This window comes from Pleurodeles waltl, chromosome 8, assembly GCF_031143425.1.
Source record: "Pleurodeles waltl isolate 20211129_DDA chromosome 8, aPleWal1.hap1.20221129, whole genome shotgun sequence".
Classification (NCBI taxonomy): domain Eukaryota; kingdom Metazoa; phylum Chordata; class Amphibia; order Caudata; family Salamandridae; genus Pleurodeles; species Pleurodeles waltl.
Window position 1 is genome coordinate 1,283,815,730 of NC_090447.1, and position 22,536 is coordinate 1,283,838,265.

At 45.8% G+C, this 22,536-nt stretch overlaps 1 protein-coding gene across 3 annotated transcripts in view; it reads left to right on the plus strand.

Annotated features, from left to right (window-relative positions):
* Positions 1 to 22,536, plus strand: part of MTMR6 (myotubularin related protein 6) — a 256,696-nt gene that overhangs the window by 172,442 nt on the left and 61,718 nt on the right. For all 3 annotated transcript variants that reach the window (XM_069202235.1, XM_069202237.1, XM_069202236.1), the window contains exon 11: positions 932 to 1,132. In XM_069202235.1, the coding sequence (XP_069058336.1) occupies positions 932 to 1,132 (201 nt within the window). The remainder of the gene's footprint in view (positions 1 to 931; positions 1,133 to 22,536) is intronic.

A 22,536-nucleotide genomic window follows, 5' to 3' on the forward strand; every position in this document is an offset into this window, starting at 1 on the left:
TCTGTTGTCTTTGCCTGAGTGAGATCTTAGTAACTGAGAGAACCGGATGCGATCTGATGTACCACGATTCCCTGGGCCGTCCTATTTACCATGAACTTGGTTGCCACAATCATCTTGGTCAGAGATGGGGCGCTGCTTGTTAGCCAGAAAACTCAGATTAGGCCGGCAGGTGTCACCTGGTGTGGAATTGTACTCAATACCCACAACCTAGGCAATCCTACCGCCCAAATCCAGTAGCCTCATTACCCTAATGAGAACCCACGTGACAGGTCTACACCTCATACATTTACTAAACACTGTTGTATAGATGTTTTAGCACGCCAACAAGCCAATGTTGCCCACGCAGTGCTCTAACTCCTACAGGCTAGCCACCGCTTATTTGAAGCCTATGCAAAGCATGTGTATCTGCATCCAAACATGCCATAGAACGGAAGATGTTACTTACCCTGTAGACATATGTTTGTTGTAATGTAGTGCTGTAGATTCACATGCGCCCTCCCTCCGCCCCAGACGCCTGCTTGCTGTTATAGTTGCATTTTCATATAAATATTGAACATATGTAAATACGATGCATGGTCATCGCTATCTCTTTACTTTCTATACACTCCTTATCTCACCTGCCTGCGAGAAAGCAATCTAACAAGGAACTCTATGCCAATGCGCAGTGTCACCAAAAGAAGTAGTCACTCGATCTCATGACTTGAAAAGATACTTCGAACAAAAACAACTTGTAATACTCCAGACCCAAACTAGATGGCAGACTTATGCAAAGCATGTGAATCTACAGCACTACATGCCATGACAGATGCCTACTGGGTAAGTAATATTTTCCTTATTTGCACTGAACATGTTTGAAAGACCAGAGTTTGCTGAGATTGACATTGATTGGTTTTGTGTGTTTGAACCTTTAAAAAATAATTATTTCTTGCAGATACGGTCAGTTGGATGGTGACCCGAAAGAAATGTCGCCAGTATTTCTTCAGTTTTTGGAATGCATTTGGCATTTAACAGAGCAGTTCCCTGGGGCTTTCGAGTACAATGAGTCTTTTCTTCTTCAAATCCATGAACACGTTCACTCATGCCAGTTTGGAAACTTCTTAGGAAACTGTCAGAAGGAGCGAGAAGATCTCAAGTGAGTGAAATAATAATCAGGAGAAAGGGGTGCAGTGATAGCAACAAACATTTTTGACAAAAAGGTTTTAGAATTGTGTAAGCTCAAAGAACTTTCTCCCAAGTTTTCATTCTTAATTTTGTTGTAAACGTGTATGCTTAAAAAAAAGGGCGCTCTTTTATACTGGGCGGTGACTTTATTTTTGGAAAGGTAAAAGTTTTGATTCTTGCATTCACTAACTATATGTAGCTCACCAATTGTAGCAGGCTGCCATTGAGAGTTAGGCCAAAATTGTTAAACAAAAAAAGATAGTTTTATAAACCGATATATGGTTTAACAGAATTCAACTACACAACTATGCATTGCACCATATAAGAACTGTCATGGTATTTCTGTTTTTAATTATTCAGCTCTTTTAGTCACGTAAAATAAAAAATTCATAAACTTAATAGAACTTGACCAAATGTGTCAATACAACATTGATAAACAAGGCAAAAAGTCTGTTGATAAAACATCTTAAGGCAATCAAACATTTATTTGGGGGTTTATGATGACCATTTATTTAGTTTCTTTTAGTTACTTTTTCATCAGCAAGTCCCTTTAGCAAACTCGTTAAGGTTCAGCAGTTCATGTGCACAGTCAGCTTGTTATGTGCGTTAGCTCCCCAAGTCGAAGCTATTTCAAGTGTCTGCTTCAGACAGCTGGCACAGTTTAGACAAATAACTTTATTCAAGTCAATTTGTTTTTTATTGTACATGGCAGCCCAGATGACTGTCACAGTGTTCATCCTTCATCCACTAATTTATTGTAAAGAGAGCAGGAAAAAGAAGTGCATTCAGAAATAGAAGACATTCACGGTGGGCAAGTAGATAAAGCCCGTAGGAGATGCAATACACTGGTTATTGGTTAGAGAGTCCATAAACCTCAGGTACCCCCAACATACAACTTTTGTAGACACAAGAAACCAAACAATTGGGACAGGGCATGTTAAGTGAGAAAATGGAAAACCTGGCAATACTGCTGGCACTGAAACTTGGAAAGTGAATACACCAGTTAAGCTTAACAGCTACATCTGTGAGATGGCACCAGCGTAGAGACCGACAGTGGGACGGTGAATACACTATGAATGCTTACATTTTTTGATTGCGAAACAGATACTTTAGTGAGAAATGGGGTAAACCTGACACTAGCGCAGAGACTAACACTGCGAGTGCAAATACACTGGTTGAGGATGCCTATGTTTTGGGAAACAGCTACATTGAAGCAGTGCTGCAGAGTATATGTACACTGTGACAGGAAATACAGTGATACCAAAATACGTAGTGGACTAATACTGGTAGACACAAAAGCCAATACAAAAAGAGGAAGACACACTAGTTTGGTTAGATGGAGATGAGCAATGAAAAGTGAAGACACCAAGGGGGGACACATTCTCATTTCTAGGATAGGGAAACAGCCGGACATGCCCTGAGTACCCATTCACACAAAGGAATAAGAATACACAGACATCTATAGGTGGCAGTTCACTAGGATACCTACAATATGAGAGAGACTGCTAACCTCAGATTTTCCCCAAGCGGCACCCTGGATCTGGAATGTTTTTCGTGAGAGTACCTCTGCGTGCTGGTAGGTGGCATCAATCAGCTCTGCGCCAGAAGCGACTTTCGCATCACATATATAGGTGCCACCTTGGTGTGCTGACATTAGCTCTTTTCTTTCTGCACCAGCCGGTGCTGATTTGGAGAAGAGCTACCCCTCTGACACCTTTTGACAGTATTTTTTTATTTTTTTAAAATTAAGTCCTCATACATTGTCACCAATAAGCTCTTATTGGAATGCCACCAGCCACCTGAGCTCATGGAAACATCCCCTTAGGTCAGAGGTCATAGGGTGAGACTAATACCTAGCCTAGCCGAGCCAGGGCAAATAATCATCAGACAGAAACATCTCAAAACTTAGGAGGTCCCAAATCCCATTCCCAATCCTCCCTGCTTCTCTTTTATCTACTTCACTGAAAGAAAGAACAGATCTCCTCCATTCTTGCCAATTAGGAGGGGAGATTTGAATCCAACTTCTACAAATTTCCCTTCTTGCATGTAACACCAGATAAAACACCAATCCTCTCTGATATACATTAAGAGAGCGAGAGAGACAATATCCGAAGGCAGTATCCCAAATATGATTAAGCAGGGACTCACCTCAACTGAGAAACCCAGTGAGTCAGAGACAGTCTTACCCACCGCCAACCAGAATCCATCTAGTTTCGAACAAGTGGCGAACATGTGGACATCATCTGCTTCTGGACAGCCGCACCGCTTACACACGGGTATTGAGGTGCTTCTTATGTTTGCCAATTTTGAGGGAGTCCAGTATACTCTATGAAGGGTAAAAAGGTGGTTCCTTCTTAAGGCAGTTGGTTTAACCACTGAATATAAATTAGCAAAATATACTTGCCATAAATGCACCAACTCCTCCTCCGGCAAGTATCCACTCCAGTTCCCATATAGAGGATGCATCACGTTCTCTGCTCTTGTTAAGAGGGGCTGATACCATAGAGAAACTTCTTTCTTTGTATCCCCAATTGTCTGTAGGTCCAATTCCATTTGCACTGATTCCGGCTCCAGACCCCCCTGACTCTTACGCTACCCATTTACCTGAAAGATCTTAAATATGGATATAGTCCCTCCTGTCCTATTATTCCAGAACTCCCATGACAACCTTTGTCCCTCCCCAACCAGCAGCTGGCCCCATCTAATAACACCACTTTGTTTCAATGGTAGGGCTAGGCTGTCCAATAAGCACTCCGGAGTCCCAGGTGAGTCCCAAATAGGAGCTAACTTACTGTAGTAGCCAATAGCAAGGAAAGATCTAATCTCATATCAACTAGTAGCTGCTGGTTATAGGTACATCATCCTACCTTTTCCGAAGAATTTCGGGGCCGCAAATTTATAAGAAAATCCATCCAAGTGGTAGCCTATCAGCATTACCCTAAAGATATTACCCATTAGTGAGTCATCTGGCATCAATAGCAACATCCTGTTATTTTTTAGTTGAAATGACCGACAATAAAGCTGCAGATCAGGAAGGGCCAATCCTCCAACTCCCAACTGCCTCCTCAGTTTTTTCCATGACAAGTGAATACCTTTACTGTCCCTAATAAAAGAAGTGATCTTCGCTTGCAGGTTTAAAATAGCTTTGTTATCAAAATGTAATTGGATATTATCAAATAGGAAAGTGATTTTGGGTAAAATAGGCATCTTAACCAAATTAACCTGCCCAAATATAGTAAGTGTCAGGTTCCCCTACTTTTTCAAGATTGTCACGATCTCTGAGGTCTCCTTTTCTAAATTCCTATTAGCTAACTTTCCCAGGTTGTGTGTTATCCTTATACCCAGATATCTCAACTCTGCAACCTTTCTAGGATCTTCACAGTTTTGATTCCGTGCCTTGATCTCTGTTTTTTCATCATTCACCTCATAACCAGCTAGTTTTGAGAAAACCATCACTTCCTTTATAAGGTTCGAGATAGCAGACGAGACATCGGAGGTGTATACAATTAAATTGTTGGCATATAGAGCAATTTTCCTATAGAAATCCCCAATCACAAATGGTCTTATATGATCGTTTAACCTCAAACTCTCTGCAAGAGGCTCAATATACAAGTCAAATAGGATTGGGTAGAGGGGCCAGCCTTGTCTAGTTCCTCTTTCTATCTCGACTTTCGGGGATAATATACCATTAACTAGAATTCTCGCAGAGGATGCACTATAAATCTTTGCCAACACACCGATTAAGGGTTTACCAAATTCGATATGAGCCCAAACTGTCATGAGGTATTTCCAGTTCACGCGATCAAGTACTTTAGTGGCATCTACCATTATGACTGCCAGAGGGATATCTAATGTTGTGGCCAAGTCAATAGAAACGATTAGGGCACGATTGAGATCTCTCATATTCCTGCTCAGTAGGAATCCCTCCTGATCTTGATGTATCAACTGGCCGGCAACTTTATTCAATCGATCTGCTATAATACTGATAAACACCTTATAGTCACAATTAAGTGACAATATTGGACGATAAGATTGACAGTGTAAGGGGTTCTTACCAGGCTTCAATAATAAAGAGATTACTGCTTTATTCCAAGAGTTCAGAATAGGGGAGCCCTTCAACAATATAGCATTAAACAAATGCACCCAAACTGGAATATTAGCCTCCTCCAGTACCGCATAAAGGTCACTCGGGATCCCGTCGGGGCCTGCAGCTTTCCCTTTCTTTGCTTTCTTAATAGCACCTAAGATCTCACTGCCAGATATTTCTTGAGGCAGAAACTGGTCTTACTCACTCGATAGTCTTCAACCAATAGACCTATGCTACTGTTCATAATCTTCTTAATATTATTCTGGCGCGCTTCCAATCTAGTTTTCCAGGCCAGCAGCTTGCCGCAATTTTTCCCATGTATAACATTAAGCACCTTACTGGCTTCCCACTGCTGTGCTACCTTTCCCTCCATCATGACCCGATATCTCGACTGCAACTTTTGTAGATGTTCCAACGCTGCCCCCCCTTCCTGCCTCACTTGATGTTTTTGCTTTTAACTTCTCTTCTGCTCTCGCAATCTCTCCCTCCAGTTCAACCTGTTGCAATTTCTCATGCCTCACCCAATGAACCATTAAGCTAGTTATCTCCCCCCTTTACCAAGCCTTATATGAGTCCCATATCACGTGTATTGGCACAGATGCGTGATTCCGGAGAAAAAATTATTTGGACAGTTGTAATATCCTGTCAACAAACTCTTTCTGGACCAACATCCTTCTATCAATTGTCCACCTCGTTGCTTCCCATACCTGCTTCTGCTGAATTTTTTTAATTAAAGCTGCATGATCTGATAAATGGATGGGCATGTACTCAAGTTCGGTAACTCTCTCCATCTGCTTTCTCTCAATAAGGAAATAATCTAACCTGGAATTGTGACCATTTTTCTTGTTGTAAAAAGAGCACTCCCTACTGTCCCTTCTCAATTTCCGCTGAGCGTCACATAAATCGAAATTGTCCATCATGTCCAGGAGGTAAGCTCTCATTTTTGGGGAGTTAATTTGTACTCTTTCAGAGGACCTATCCAAAACATTATCTAGCAAAACATTAAAGCCCCCTCCTGTTATAATTGGGCTTTAAAAGCAAGCGAGTTGTCAAACAGCTGAGATAATGTGGAGATATCATCTCACATTTGGCCCTTAATAGCTTACCATAGTATATACCGCATCAAACCCCTTTCTGCGATTATCCAGCGCTCTTCGATATCAGCCTTATATCGTACTAGGCTTTCCCCCTGAGTTTGCTTTTAGAACCAGAGCCACTCCTTTAGAGCAATATTGTTGATCCGTTCCTAGTATAGTTCCCCCCCACCTTTTCTTGGAAAAGAGATCTTTGCATTCCTGTCTCAATAAATGAGTCTTCTGCAGCATCAATATCTGAGCTTTACTATCCATTAAATATTGCAAAACCACACGTCGCCTTTTGACAACCCGAAGACCATTTACATTTCAACAAAGAATTGACCAGGACTTCATTGTATTTTCCTTCGCCCTCACCCAGACCCGTCCACTCTGAACTGATTTCTACTGTGCCCTAAACCAACTGAACTGGTTAGTGTTTCCTTCCATCTCCTAATCAACCTACTGGTTGTTCTAACAGACCACTTGACTGTGATTGAGGACCTTAAATTTTTTTCTCTTTTCTCTCACAGCTCCCCACCACAGGTGGCTCCTCCCCTGGGAACCCTCCCATCTATTACTAGGCATATCCTGATGCCGATTCCACCCACTCCTGTGAGTAAGCCAACACCGCTTCATTGCTCTAATTACTGCCAGGCTGCCCCTCTTTCATTATCCGAGAGATGAAAACATCCAAATCTGCTGGTTCCATGAAGTTATGCATCTTGTTTCACCTCCATAATGGCAGGAAACCTCAGTTGAGCCGTAGCACCCAGCTTCCTTAGCTCCTCCAGCCTCTTCCCCAGTTCCCACTGCCTGTCGGCTGTCTCCTTAGAGACATCAGATCTAATACTAAATGAGGCCCCTAATGCTTCTAGTGACCCAGATTTTAAGGTTAACCCCAGCAGCTTCTCCTTCACAGAGTATGAGAGAAAATTAACCAAGATCTTGCGGGGACTCTTATGCCCAGAATGTTGTTTGAACGGGTCTCTTTGCACTCACTGAATTTCTTCTAAATTGCCCATCAACTATCCTGCGGAAAAGAATTTCTCAGTAGGTTGACCATAAATGTTTTGATATTTGACCCTTTCAAGCCCTCTTTCACCCCTAGGATCCTAGTGTTATTCCATCTAGCGTTGTTTTCAAGTCTTTCAAGTTTGGACTTAAGACGTGACACCTCTTGGACATTTTCCTGCACCACAACTTGAAGCACCTGAAATCCCTCCTCTAAATCCTGTGTGCGTTGGGCTAAGTTTTCAACTTTGGCTTCTAGGCTAGAACAGGTGGCCTGAATTCCAGTCTGATTAGCCTCCGAAATTGCAAAGCGTTCTTTAATCTCTTGGGACTGCACCACCTCCCAGCCCCTGGGTTCACAATCCTACATACCCAGTTTCTCTAATTCTCTGGCCTTTTGGGGTCCTGGTTGCACTCTGCTCCCCCTTCTATGCGTTTCCCTATCAATGATATCAGGAGAAACCATATCCGAGCCTGCGGAACTGTTCTAAGTAGCTGATACTACTAAGGTAGGAGGGGTGTCAATAGTAGATAGTTCTGAGGAAACCATTCCTTCAATATCCATCCCTTTTGGTTCGTGATTTTGTTCGATTTAAGCTAAATGTTTCCTCTTATCCACTATGGAAAAATCACTCGTATCAGTCCGAATTCTTGGGGTTTCTATTGAACAAACTTGTATCCTCAGATATATTTTTTTCCGCTGCTGCTCTAGTTGAGGAAGTTTTAGATACATTTTTAGGGTAGGGAGACTTAATTAAAGGGTTCTTCAAAAGGGATTTGTCTGTTCGTACTGAGAATCTTGCTTTCATCTGTTCAAAGTCAGTGTTAGAATTATTGCTGCCCCCCTGCACATTACCAGGTCTAATCAACCTTAAAGAGTATCTTGTAGTACAACCCTGCTTCATAGATTTTTATTGCGTTGAATCCCACAGTCTCTCCCCCTGCCCATTGAGCCAACTCACCGCCTAAACTTTGTCCTGCATTATCCATTGACCAGTGGGACAACCTGCCCCCTTTATCTGCCTCGTCCCACTGCTTTCGGCTCTTTCCTTCATTTCCAACTTTAACCCCACTGTGAATCGGCACTTCCTTCTTGTGCTGACTCTGCCCCTGTTGCCCCCGGAAAGGTCTACACCTTTTAACGAGCTGCCCCCAAAGTATGCTGGCCGCCGAAGTCCAAGCGAAGATCTCCGTGGCAACCATGGATGATGACGCCCCCCCAAGTAGCGGTAAGAAGAGGGGAAGCCCTCACTACCGTGCCGCTTGCTAAGTAAAGCTGGCAGCACTCATCACCTCGCAGTGCGATGGGCTTTCACGTGCGGGCGTTCTGACCGAGAGCTAGCCAGCCGCTGTGTTCCCCTGACAGAATTTTTTTTCGATGTTTTCTCAAACCTTTTTGAGATTTATTCCTACTGGTGTGTCAAAATGTCATTGTGAAAGACAGCTTTTAAACCCTGTGGCACCTGTCACTGTGCCTTGTCGGTGACGGACCCACACCTTGTGTGTCTGTGGTGTCTGGAGCACGACCACGACTCCCAGTCATAATCTGACTGCTGGGCCACAATGGCAAAGTCTTTGAGGGCGAGGTCCTTGAAGCTACTAGCAGCCCGGCATATGACTCCACATTGTATGACTCCACAGAAGTCTCAGTCCCAGTCGAGGGGAAGGTCCCGGGACCGTTCCAGGAGTCCGCTTCATCCCACTCAAAATCGTCTAGACTTTCAGGTAAGGGGCACAAGCATGGGAAGGTGAAGCGTGCTGTGACTTCTCCTTGTCGGTCAGCCAGCGCGACGACGGAACATCAGTGTTCAAGGCAAGGTTCTTCAGGGCTTGAGCCTGGGCCGATTCTGTACCTCTCCAGATTTCCCGGAGCCAGAGCAACTCCCGCTCAACTTAAGGAGTTTTATGAGGCCATGGGCCTTATTTTTTAGCAGGCCGACCCATCGGGCCCCATATTGTTGGAGGGGGCCGCATCTGGTTCTGCACCACCAGCTCCTACCTCGGCTACGTTGGCCCCCATGGATCTGATCATGGATCCGTGCCGGCAGAAGTCAGCCACTGTGACCTTTCCCGATGCCGGTCCCTAAAACCGATGCTCCTGGCGCCACTGGCACCAGCCCCATTGTGATCCCTGGATCCAACACAGAGCCATATTGATCGACGCCGATTCCAATGCCGACAGGACCCCCATGTCCTATGTCAGTGCATGAATCTTATTTTGAAGGACTAGGCTTCGGGGAGGTATGTTAGGAGTTAATTAACTCTTTGGAATACCATCCTGAAGAACAAGATGTGGACTGGTGTGAGGAACTGGGACATGCCAGCAGTATAGATAATCTACAGATACCAGCATGCTTTCTCCCCCTAACCATGGCTATGGAGGAGGGAGCTTTTTCTGTAATGGTGGTGGTGAGGAGGGTGGCTGAGGTCCTTGGCGTTCAGTCGCCCTCTGTGGCAGTCAGGACCTATAACTTGACAAGAGGTGCTGCAACCGGGAGTCTCCTCCTCTGAACATCTAATCCTGTTCAATGAGGCCCTCACGACTTCCTTCTGGGATTCTGGCCCAAACCCAGCACAGGTGCTCCTGCGACTAGGACGATTGCCCCCTGCCACCGACCCACATCAGGTGGCCCAAATTTCCTCACCCAGCACCCTACCTTGAAGAGGTGGTCCAAGCCTCCACTTCCAAAGGCGCCTTCCCTGGACAGTGAATCCAAGAGGCTGGGCATAAGCTTGGGAAAGAAAATAGTTTCTCCTGCCAGCCCTGCATTGCAGACAGTGAACAACTCATGCTTATTGGGCCGCTACTCCCATGCACTGTGGGAAATGGTTGTACAAGTACTGCCACAGGTCCCAGAGGAGGCCCAGGCCATCCTCTCCCAAGCAGTTTTAGATGGGAGAGAAACAGCGAAGTTCACTGCACGCTGTGGCATAAACACAGCCGACTTACTGGGCAGAGCAGTTTTGTCGATGGTGGCCCTCACGCACCATGTCTGGCTGAAAACATCTGACTTTTTGGGGGATGTCCAGGCTTTCCCTCATGGACAAGCCCTTTGATGGCTCTCATCTCTCCAGAGTCTATGGGGGCTATGGCCAAGTCCTTGGGCCCCTCAGCTGCCCACATCATCCCCAGTCTGCCAGAACGGGCTTTCAGCTGCGCCAATCCTATCCCAGCCACTGAGCTGCACAAGCTTCCCAGCCTCTGCATTGTTGAGGGCACGATTCCTACACACCTCATGGATCGGGTAGCCAGCGATCTTGTGCCGCCATCACCCCTCCGTCCGCTGCAGCCTCCAAACCTTCCTAATCTTGCACTTTTAGATCATGGGCGCCCACTTGGTGGCAGGAACCACCATCACCTCCACTGGCAGTCCATAACATCGGACAGGTGGGTTCTGCTGATTGCCTGAAGGGGCTACTCTCTCTCCTTCGAGACCACCCCTCCCTCCATACCTCCCATCTTACAACCGGCTATTGGAGGATCATTTGTCCTTGCTCCACGCTGAAGTCATGGCTCCCTTGTCCAGGTGAGCCATAGAGGTGGTTCCGGTGCCAGAAGTAGCCTATTGTTGCTATTCCGGCTACTTTGTGGTTCCCAAACGAGACAAGGGTCGTTGTCCTGTCCTAGATCTCTGATCCCTTAACTTTTTCTTCAAAAAGGAGAAGTTTAAGATGCTTACATTGGCTCAGGTCTTGTCTGCCCTGGATCCAGAAGACTGGATGGTAGCCTTGGACTTGCAGGATGCCTACTTTAACATCTATCTCCTGCCTGATAAGAGGCTACTTTGGGTTCATGGTAGACCTAGAGCACTTTCAGTCTTACCAACACCCCTTAGTTGTTCATCCAGGTGATGGCATTGGTCGCAGCTCATCTGCACAGATAAGAGTGTCAGTCTTCCCCTATCTCATCGACTGGCTGCTGAAGGCAGGCTCGTCCCCGGTTGTCATCTCCCACCTCCAGACTATGGCGAACTTCCTGCATTTGGTGGTGTTCACTTTAAATGTGCAAGAGTCACACCTGACTTTCTCTCAGAAGCTCTCTTTCATAAGAGCTGTTATGGACACAGTGCAGTTTTGGGCTTATCCTCCAGAGAGGCGGGTCCAGGATATTCAGGCTATGATACTGATGTTTCAGCCTCTGTCTCTATCTCAGACTCTGATGCTTCAGCCTCTGCCTCTCTCTGTCTCAGACTCTGTCTCTGAGACTGTCTCTGAGGCTGCTGGGCCTCATGGCTTCCTGCATCTTGCTAGTGACACATGCTGGATGGCATATGCGGACTCTCCAGTGGGACCTGAAGTTCTAGCGGGTGCAGCTTCAGGACAATCTCTTCAAAATGGTCCAGATCTCGGAGGCAACTGCAAGGGACCTGCAGTAGTGGCAAGCGAACCGCGATTGGGTCAGAGGCAGACCTCTCTCCAACCACAATCTCATAGTAGTGACAGATAGGGCGACCATCTGGGAGAGGTAGAGATCAGAGGGCCCTGGTCTCCGGTTGAAGCGGGACTCCACATCAGCATGCTGGACCTCAGTGTGATCTGACTGGCGATGAAAGCCTTTCTTCTCTCCATCAAGGAAAGGCTTGTGCAGGTGTGCATAGACTACACCACCGCATGTGGTACTGCAACAGACTTGGTGGGGTCGTGGACCCTTTGTCAAAAGGATATGCGTCTCTGGCATTGGCTGCAGCAGCAGGGCATATCCCTGGTGGTTCAACATCTGCAGGTTCCCTGAACTCCAGAGCGGTCGAACTCAGCTGCCAATGCCTAGCAGATCTCAAGTGGCGTTTCCATCCAGAATTGGAGCAAGGTCTCTTTCAGAAGTGGGGAGAGCCTTGGTTAGATCTGCTTGCCTCCAAGTAGAACACACAGTGTCAGCAGTTTTGCGCACTGGCGTTTCCCTGGCGGCTCTTGCTCTGAGACACTTTTCATCTGTAGTGAAGCTCAGGCCTCTTTTATGCCTTTCTACCCTTACCACGCCTGCCAAGAGTTCTCAAGAAGATCAGCAACGACTGGGCACAGAAAGTCTGGTACCCCGAGCTTCTGAACATGATTGCCGATCTGCTGATCAAGCAACCCCTTTGGGAGGATCTTCGGCCCCAGCAGCAGTGGAGGGTCCTCCACCCAAACTGGTTATCTCTCCACCTTCTTGCGCGGAGGCTGAGTGGCGGCAGTTAACAGCTTTTGGCCTTCCTCCTGAAGTCTGTAATGTAATCTTGGCAGCCAGGTGTCCCTCCACCAAAATGGTATATGCCTGACGTTTGAAGCAATTTATAACATATTGTACAGAAAAGTCTGTTTACACTTTTTCTGCCTCACTTTCTGATACTTTGCTTTTTATCCTTATCCTTACCCTTGCCCAGCAGGGCTTTGCTTTGGGCCGCCTGACCTACACTCTTTAAGTCCCCTATTGTAAATAGATTTCAGAGAGGCCTTGTACATAGGTTTCCCTCTTCTCCTTGTATTATGCCTCAGAGGGACCTTAATTTGGTTCTCACATAGTTGATGTGCTTCGTTCGAGCCTCTCCACAATTGTCCCCTCTGGCTGCTCACAATTAAAACAGCCTTTCTTGTTGCCATTACATCTGCCGGAGGGTGAGCGAGCTGCAGGCTTCATCTTCCAAGCCTCCATTCTTCTCAGATTATTCAGACATACTGCTGCTTCACACAAGGGCCTCTTTCCTGCTGAAAGTATTAACACCACTTCATGTGGGCCAATTTGTCAACTTGCCCACCTTTTACGCTCCTCTACATCCCTCTAGGGAAGAGGTGCAACTCTACCACCTGGACTCAAAAAAGAGCATTGTCGTTCTGTCTTGATTGAACAAAGGAGTTCCGGATGGATGACCAACTCTTTGTGGGGTATGTTGGGGCAAAGAAAGGTCACGCGGTGCAGAAACTGACCATCTCTCGATGGGTCATTCTGCATCAAGATCTGCTGTACACCGGTGACAAATCAGCCTCCTGAAGGCTGCCGGGTTCATTCCACCAGAGTTAAAGCAGTGACCATTGCCTTAGCACATGGAGTCTTAATCCTGGACATCTGCCAGGCAGCTATGTAGGCTTCCCTGCACACATTTAACGGGCATTACTACCTGGACAGTTATGTCTGTAGGGATGGGCATTTTTCCTGTTCGGTCCTGCAGGACTTCCTAGCTTAAATTTGTCCTCAAACCCACCATCGGAAATAGTATTGCTTGGGTATCTATTCAAAGGTAAGGAATCTGCAGCTAGAAGTCTCTATCAGATGAACAAGTTACTTACCTTTGGTAATACCTTATCTGGTAAAGACAATATCTAGCCGCAGATTCCTTACTGACCCACCCATCTTCCCCGCTCTGTGGACATAGTTCCATGGTCAGGGATGAGCCTTTTCAGGGCCTTAGTTTGGACACACAAGTGTCCATGAACTTAATGACGCCGCACTTCTGGTGTGGAAAGTTGTGAAAAGTAACTGACATCAGCATGCGGAGGTGATGCCTATATAGGTGAAGCAGATGTCACTTCCGGCGCAGATGGCGCCGCACAGAGCCGATAGACACCACCTACCGGTACACAGGGGTACTCTCACGAAACATTTTCTGGATCCGGCCAGGGGAAATTCAAATGTAAGGAATCTGCTGCCACATATTATCTCTACCAGATAAGGTATTACCAAAGGTAAGTAACTTGTTCTTCAGAAACCGCACTGCTTTCCAAGACTACCAATGCCAGAAAGCTAAATAAATGGGAAATTCTTCACCGTTCAAAGATCACGTGCCGTGAAATAATATGACCCTAGACCCTGTGAAAAGTGCTCCATCAGTCATTTATTCCAACTTTTGTGTACCTATGACCTTCTGTACGTTTTCCATTAAAAAAAATTAAAACCGTTGTAGATATAACAGCAATGATGGAAAAATGTGTATAGTTTCAGAATTGTGTGCAATCAAACAACATTGATAAAATTTGCAAATATCGTGGATTCATACAGCTTGCGACTTTTGATCAACGAGGGTAGAAAGTGGTGCAATTCCTACAAAATGCCAGCATTTTAATTCTTTCTGGTTATTAAAAACAAGCACTGGCAAAGCCAGTAGGTCTTGCCTATGCAAGAGCTATTGGCTATGCCCAGGTGATTTAGCCATGTTGTTCAGCAGCATGGCTAAACGTTAGTGACATAGAGGAGAGTGGTGTGGAGTATTGTAGAATGGAATGGCAAAGAGTGGAGTGTATTGGCGTGGCATAGTGTGGAGTCACCTAAAGTGCCATACATTGGAGTGGCATAGAGTAGGTTGGACTGGTGTGGAGTGCATTGGTGTTGAGTGTTGAGTGATGCAGAATAAAGTGTAGTAGAGTGCAGTGGCATTAATTGCAGTGACATTGAATTTAGCGGTGCAGAGTGGAGTGGCACAGAGTAGAGTGAGGCAGGGAGGCCAGTGGGGCAGAGCAGATTCCAGTGGCATAGAGTGGTGCACTGTAGGGTAAGGTACCATAGAGTGAAGTGGCATAGAGTAGTGCAGAATAGAGTAGCAGAGAGTGCAGTGTTGTAGAGTAGATTGTCAAAGTGAAGTTGTGTAGAATGGAGTAGAGTGGTATAAAGAGCAGTGACGTAGAGTACAGTGATGTAGAGTGTAGTGGTGTAGATACAGTGACATAGAATGCGGTTGTGTAGATTGCCTTGGCGTAGAGTGCAGTGGTTAAGAGTAGAGTGACATACAGTACAGTGGCATAGAGTAGATTGTTTCAGAGTCGAGTGAAGCGATGTAGAGTGGAATAGTGCAGGATTGTGTGGCGTAGAGTGTATTAGTGTACAGTAAATTATAGTGGCATTCACCGGATTGCCGTCGAGTGCTGGAGCATAGGGTTGAGTGTTACAGAGTAAAGTGTATTGGTGTAGGGTGTATTTGCATAGAGTGCTGTGTTGCAGAGTGGCGTAGAGTGGAGCTGTGCAGAGTAGATTGGTGTGGCCTGCACTGGACCGGTGTTGAATGCAATGGTGTAGAGTAGAGTGGTGAAGAGTGCACTGGACAAGAGTAGAGAGGCACAATGTAGAGAGGCATAGAGTGAAGTGGCGTGATGCAGAGTGCTGTGGCATGGAATGGTGTAAAGTGGATTGGAGTGGTGGAGCGGTGTGGAGTAGAGTGAAGTAGCATAGATTGGAGTATTCATGATGTGGTAGCACACTGCCAGTACAGAGAACATATTTCTACATGTTTTCAATTGAAACGACCATTACATTTGCACAGACATACAGTTTTACTGATAAAACTATCCAGTGCACAAACGAAAATGTGTGGAAATTGCATCACTTAGTTTAATGATTCGTTTTGATCATATTAAAGTATTTGTCTCCAGCACACTTCAGAAATAACAAAAAATTTGCTTTGTTTGTACGTTCATAATTCTGATATATTTTGAAATACTTATACAGTTCCTTTAAATGCTGTTGTGTGCTAGAAAAAAATCTTTCCTACCCCCAGTATCCAGCAAGATTGTTGCATAAATCCTCTCACTTTGAAGTCAGAGAAAGAAAAGTAAACAAGCGCCCCTGAAAGATAGCGCTTGACATTTGACCTCGTCTTAGAATGCACAGCAAATGTGACAAGACAAGAACAAGATCTAACGGTTTAGGCAACTGAGGGACGAACTGCACATGGAGAGCCTAAAGCAAATAGTCACAAAGTGTGCATTATAGACCACAAAGCCAATGGCAATCAATGAGCGGAATGCATTCATAGGTCAACTTTCTGAAAGTCCTCAAGATGTCTATCAGACAGCTAGGCTGCGACCTAAAAAGTAAATGCCAGCAGCCCCAGTACCCAAAAGACTCGGAAATTGATGTTTGACACAATGTGTCGAGCTATAAATAAAGATAGGGATCATGTTGTCCCATTCGTGTGAAAAATTAAGGTTTGTCATCAGCTTTACATTGTGGATGCAAAAAATAATCTCTAGCTAGGAAAGCATCTAAGTAAATAACAGAACTGAAAACATCTGTTTTAATTTTATAGCAGCATGTGGCTTGTGATCAGAACTGCCTGAGAAATTAGTACAGTTCTGCTCTTGCATCAACATTATTGCTCATCGGCTGTGGAATAAATTTTATTTCATGCAGTAAATCACTGCATCATTCAATAATTTTAAAAATGATCGTCATGCGTGGTTCTGGTTCCCTCCAGAAGGATCCTGCTATGAACATCTCATTATTGTCATTGTGACAGGCTGAACAGTGCTGGTTGCATTTACCTGTCACAGTGAAAGCCACCGACCAGCACTGAATATGTCAAAATTAATCAGGATGGGACTTGTTGCCTATCAGAATACATGATGTGCAATGATATTCCTACAGCAAGGTTAAGATGACTGCATCCAGGAAAAGTAATTTTGCCCGCTGGGCCGCACTGCCAATGTTAAAGAACAGAATGCATTAACAGCGTGTAGCAGTCTGGCTAGGAATATTTATTCAAGTCCATGGATGGCCTAGAGTTGTCTTTCGTAATTGTAATACAATTTCGGTACAGTAGTCATGAATTTATTGCACTGATAAACAGAGAGAACCCTACTTTATATGTTTTTATGATCATTACTGAACGTAATTAAGTTATCACTCGCAAGCTATCTTTTAAGTAAATAAATGTATAAACAACTGAATAGATGATCGGGTGGTTTTAATGATGTAATGCAACCCACGTTTTATAGACTCAAATGGTATCAGGGAGAGCCCCTAGGAATCCCACTGGGCTTGTCTGATTTGTACTGATGGCATTACAATGGTGTCTTGGGGGCACCTCCATCCAGGTGACAAGACATACTTCTTTCATTCAGTTTTTAATTAAAGCCTCAAATACCACACAAGATCTTCCTGCATTAATCACCACTTTAAATTAATATTTTTTCAGGCAATTATATGTAGCCTTTGTCCTAGCATCCTCAACCTCTCTAAATGTATCTCATATAGCGAAGAACTTTGTATGATGCAACAATTTGCCCTTAAAAAAGAAATCTTGTTAAAGATGGCACAGAACACAGTTAGCTACATTCAAACAACAAGCATTGGCGAAGGAAGTAGGTCTAGTCTTGGCAAGCTGGTGCGATGATACACACATTTTTTGCAAATACTCGAAAATGAAGAAAAATACACATTGCTACCTATACGTAGCAGCTATATACTTGCAATTATTGATATTAAAAATGTGTACTATTGACTTTGAATTACTGTAACCCCAAGGCATAGATTAAACACACAAGGATGGCAAAAACACAAAAAAGATGAAGAATGAAAAGAAAAAAAGATTTTCAGCGTAAATTATTGGTCCACCATCTCTGGCACTGCAGTGTACTTTATTTTGACTGCTGTGCACATGAGATCAGGCAAACTGTTATCATCATCAGTAAGAGAACCAGTGGCTGAAGTGAGCTGACCTATTACCTCTTGCTATTTGCTGTGGTGGACCTATGCAAAATGTGAATGGCTGTTGAACAGACCAGTAGATGAAGAGGGTTGATCCAGAGTGGTTTATGTATCTATTTTTTATTTGTGACTTGTGTTTGAGTATTTGAAGCTGGTGTATAGAGCTTGTTTTCCCACTCTTAAGTCTGGTGAGCAGCTATATGTCTTCCATGTCATGTTCACGAATAGATGATAGATAGCCCTAATCTTCTTGAGATCAAGGTAATAACCCCATTATTTTTGCCACAGGCTTCAGAACAGGTCAAATTGGCAACCTATTGCTTTCTCAAGGACAGGGCTTCTCTGAAACTAGTCTTAGTTTCTTGTACAAAAGCTGTATCGCCTTTCAGGTTGTTGCAGTAGTTTGATATTTTGGTCTTTATGACAGGGTGATTTAATCCTTTGGTGTTAAGAGAGATTGTTTAGTGATGTCATTGTCACCCGTAGTGAAAGCTTGATGTGGATTCTGTCTTAGATTGGTGACAGAGAGTTAGAGGTAGACATTGTGTGGGAAGGTAATGCACTGGATTGTAAGGAGAGAGGGATAACTGTCTGGCAGAGCAGAAGCCAGAGGAGACGAGGGGAAAAGGGAGGGCCAAGGAAACATAGGAAAAGATTGTGGTGGGAGGCAGTAGGACCGCCAGCATTGGGCTTTGACTCACTCCTCACCAGGAGGAGTCTGTGAGAGACGAGGTATACAGGGGGAGAATTAGCATAGAGTCAGGCCTCCAGTTCATGAGACAAACAGAAATTCATGTCCTTGTAGAGCCAGTGTTGGGCGGTCTTAGTTACCAGGTAAGTACTGGTAAAGGCCGTTCAATCATTGTTAAAGGATTAGGCAGAAGACAATGCAAGGTTGTGATGTATAGTTTTGATGGTTTGTGCTGTTCGGGAACACGGAGGAGACAAGTAGTGGGAAGTTGTGTTTTATTCAGTGCCACGTTTGAGTGAGGAAATGTGGTGAAGGAGAATATAACATAGAGAATAGATAGATTTACTATGGACTCACAATGCCCAGTTTGTAGGATTTAAAGTGGTTTTGCATTAGTGCAATAGGAGAGCAGTATCTTCCCTAGAACTACATTATCTGATAGAGACTTCTAGTTGCAGATTCCTTACCTTAGAATTTCCCCCAGGCGTCAGACTGGATCTGGAGATTTTTCTTCAAGCAATACCCTTGCGTGTCGGTAGGTGACGTCGGTCGACTCCGCTGGCATCGTTGGCGTCGTAGTCGACGTGATGACGTCAGGAGTAGTATATAGACGCTGCCTTCGCGCAGTGACGTCAGTTCTTTTCTTTCCGCGCCAACCGCTGATCCGGAGAAGAGCTACCCTGATCTGTTTTTGACCGACTTCAACCTTTTTGATGAGATTTTATGAGAACGTTTGGTGAGAACGATGGGAGAGATGCGGCAAAGTTCATAATCCGTTGTGGGCTGGACACAACTGACTCTCCGGGCAGATCGGATGCTACGACGGTAGCCTTGAGATGCCACGCCTGGTTGCGTACTTCTGGTTTTTCTGGGAATGTCCAACAGTCACTCATGGACATGCCCTTTGATGGCTCCCGTATCTTTGGAGACAAAGCAGACTCAGCCTTAGAGAGATTCAAGGATTCCCGGGCTATGGCTTGGTCCCTTGGTCTTTCCTCTGCCCCTCACCCCCGCAGTCCGCTTTTCGCCCCTTTCGTGGCAACTGAAGGGTTCCTTTTCGCATCCTCCACCCATCCACCTTGCCACCCATGCTGTCCAGCCTCTGCGTGGACGGGAAATCCCGCGTGGGACAGGGAACCAGAGGTCTGCCCAGTCCACCTCTGCCACGCTGCAGCCTCCAAACCCTCCTAGTCCGTCCCCTCACTCCCATCCAGTTGGCAGTAGGATTCGCATCACCTGCCCCACTGGGAATCCAACATTACGGACAGGTGGGCTTTGCAGATCGTACGAAACGCTACTCCTTCCCTTTCAAATCTGCTCAACCTGCCATGCCTCCATCCTTCAGTCACCTTCCAGAGGATCATTTGGCACTTCTCCACTAGGAAGTTGCAGCTCTCTTGGCCAAGAGAGCTATAGAAAAGGTCCCTGAAGTAGGTCGTGGTTGTTGTTCACGCTATTTTCTGGTGCTGAAAAAGGACAAGTGCTTACATCCTATCCTAGACCTTCGAGACCTGAACTACTTCCTCAAGAAGGAGAAATTCAAAGTGCTCACCCTGGCTCATGTTCTGTCTGCCTTGGACCCAGAAGACTGGATGGTAGCCTTGGATTTGCAGGACACTTATTTCCACATCCCCGTCCTGCCTGCCCACAGACGTTACCTTCGATTTGTGGTAGGTCACAAGCACTTTCAGGTTACCGTGCTCCCCTTCGACCTTACCAGCGCCCCTCGGGTGTTCACGAAAGTGATGGCGGTGGTTGCAGCTCATCTGCGCAGGTTAGGGGTGTCAGTCTTCCCCCACCTTGACGACTGGCTGTTGAAGGCGGACTTGCCCCAGAAAGTCGTCTCCCACCTTCAAACTAAGGCAAACCTCCTGCACAAGCTGAGGTTCACTATAAACGTCCCGAAGTCACACCTGACTCCCTCTCAGACGCTCCCTTTCATCGGAGCTGTTCTGGACACAATGCAGTTTCTGGCTTATCCTCCCGCAAAGGGGATCCAAAACATTTGTGCTATGATTCCTATCTTTTGGCCTCGGTCTTGGGTTTCGGTGAGACTGACTCTGAAGCTGCTGGGCCTCATGACCTCCTGCATCCTGCTAGTAACACACGCCAGATGGAATATGCGGGCTCTGCAGTGGGACCTGAATTTCCAGTGGGCGCAGCATCCAGGAACTCTCTCCGACATGGTCCAGATCTCGGAAGGGACTGCAAAAGACTTGCAGTGGTGGCTTTCGATTCCACATTGGGTCCACGACAGATCCCTCTCCCTTCCCTAACCAGATCTCTCTATAGTGACAGATGCGTCACTTCTGGGTTGGGGCGGGCACATGCGAGAGGCGGAGATAAGAGGCCTCTGGTCTCTGGCGGAGTCTGGGCTCCATGTCAATCTTCTGGAGCTCCGGGTGATCAGGCTTGCGTTGAAAGCATTTCTTCCCTCTCTCAAAGGGAAAGTAGTGCAGGTGTTCACGGACAATACTACCGCCATGTGGTACTGCAACAAACAGGGTGGAGTAGGGTCCTAGACTCTTTGTCAGGAGGCACTACGCCTCTGGACATGGCTGGAACATCAGGGCATTACCCTGATGGTTCAACATCTGGCGGATTCCTTCAACACCAGAGCGGACAAACTCAGCTGTCGATGCACAGCCGATCACGAATGGCATCTCCATCCGAAGGTGGAGCAAGGTCTCTTTCAGCAGTGGGGAGAGCCTTAGTTAGATCAATTTGCCGCCGCAGAGAACGCGCAATGTCAGCTGTTTTGCACGTTGGAGTTTCCAAGGCGGCATTCGCTCAGAGACGCTTTTCGCCTCGAGCGGAACTCCGGACTCCGTTACGCCTTTCCGCCTATACCACTTCTGCCCAGAGTTCTCAAGAAGATCAGAAACAACCGGGCCCAAGTCATCTTGGTGGCTGTGTACTGGGCACGGAGAGTCTGCTACCCACAGCTATTGAGCATGTCCATCGATCCTCCACTCAAACTGCCTCTTCGGGTGGATCTTCTCTCACAGCAACAGGGGACGGTTCTTCACCCGAAGCTGTCCAACCTCTGCCTTCATGCGTGGAGATTGAGCGCCGACAGTTGCTGACTTTTGATCTTCCACTCGAAGTCTGCAATGTTATTTGGCAGCTAGGCACCCATCAACCAAAACTGTATATGTCTGTCATTGGAATACATTTGTGGCATGGTGCACCAACAAATCTGTTGATCCCCTCTATTCGAAGTTCTTCTGTTCATTTTTTCTTTGGCCCAGCAGGGCTCTGCTCTGGGCACCCTTAAAGGGTATTTATCTGCCATTTCGGCCTTCCTTAGGTTACCTGATCAACCCTCACTTTTTAAATCTCCTATTGTGAGTAGATTCCTAAAAGGTCTCACCTGTTTATTTCCTCCCACTCCATTTATCATGCCTCAGTGGGACCTCAATCTTGTCCTTACTTATTTAATGTGAACTCCCTTTGAGCCGATGCACAGTTGTCCCTTGCGGCTCCTCACCTTCAAAACTGTCTTTCTTGTTGCCATCACCTCTGCTCGAAGGGTGAGTGAGCTTCAAGCCCTTTCATCTAAACCTCCATACTTGTCTGTGCACCCTGACAAAGTGGTGTTGCGCACTAAGGCTTCCTTCCTTCCAAAGGTGGTTACGCCTTTTCATGTAGGCCAGTCCATCACCCTGCCTACTTTCTATACACCTCCACATCCTTCTCATGAGGAGGAGAGACTCCACCGTCTGGACCCAAAAAGAGTGTTGCCGTTAAATCTTAATCGTACTAAAGATTACCAGGTGGAGATCAACTCTTTTTGGGTATGTGGGTGCGAAAAAAGGGAAGGCAGTGCAAAAGCGTACCATCTCTCGATAGGTGACTCTTTGCATCAAAATGTGCTACGCTTTGGTCAAGAAACAACCCCCTGAGGGCTTGCATGCTCATTCTACCAGAGTAACTGCTGCTTCCACTGCGTTAGCACGCAGAGTTCCTGTCCTGGATATCTGCCAGGCGGCATAGTGGGTGTCCCTGCACACATTTGCTAAAGACTACTGCCTGGACAGTCAGGTCCGTCGGGACAGCTACTTTGGTTGTTCGGTCCTGCAGGACTTCCTAGTATGATCTTGGTTCACAGCCCACTACC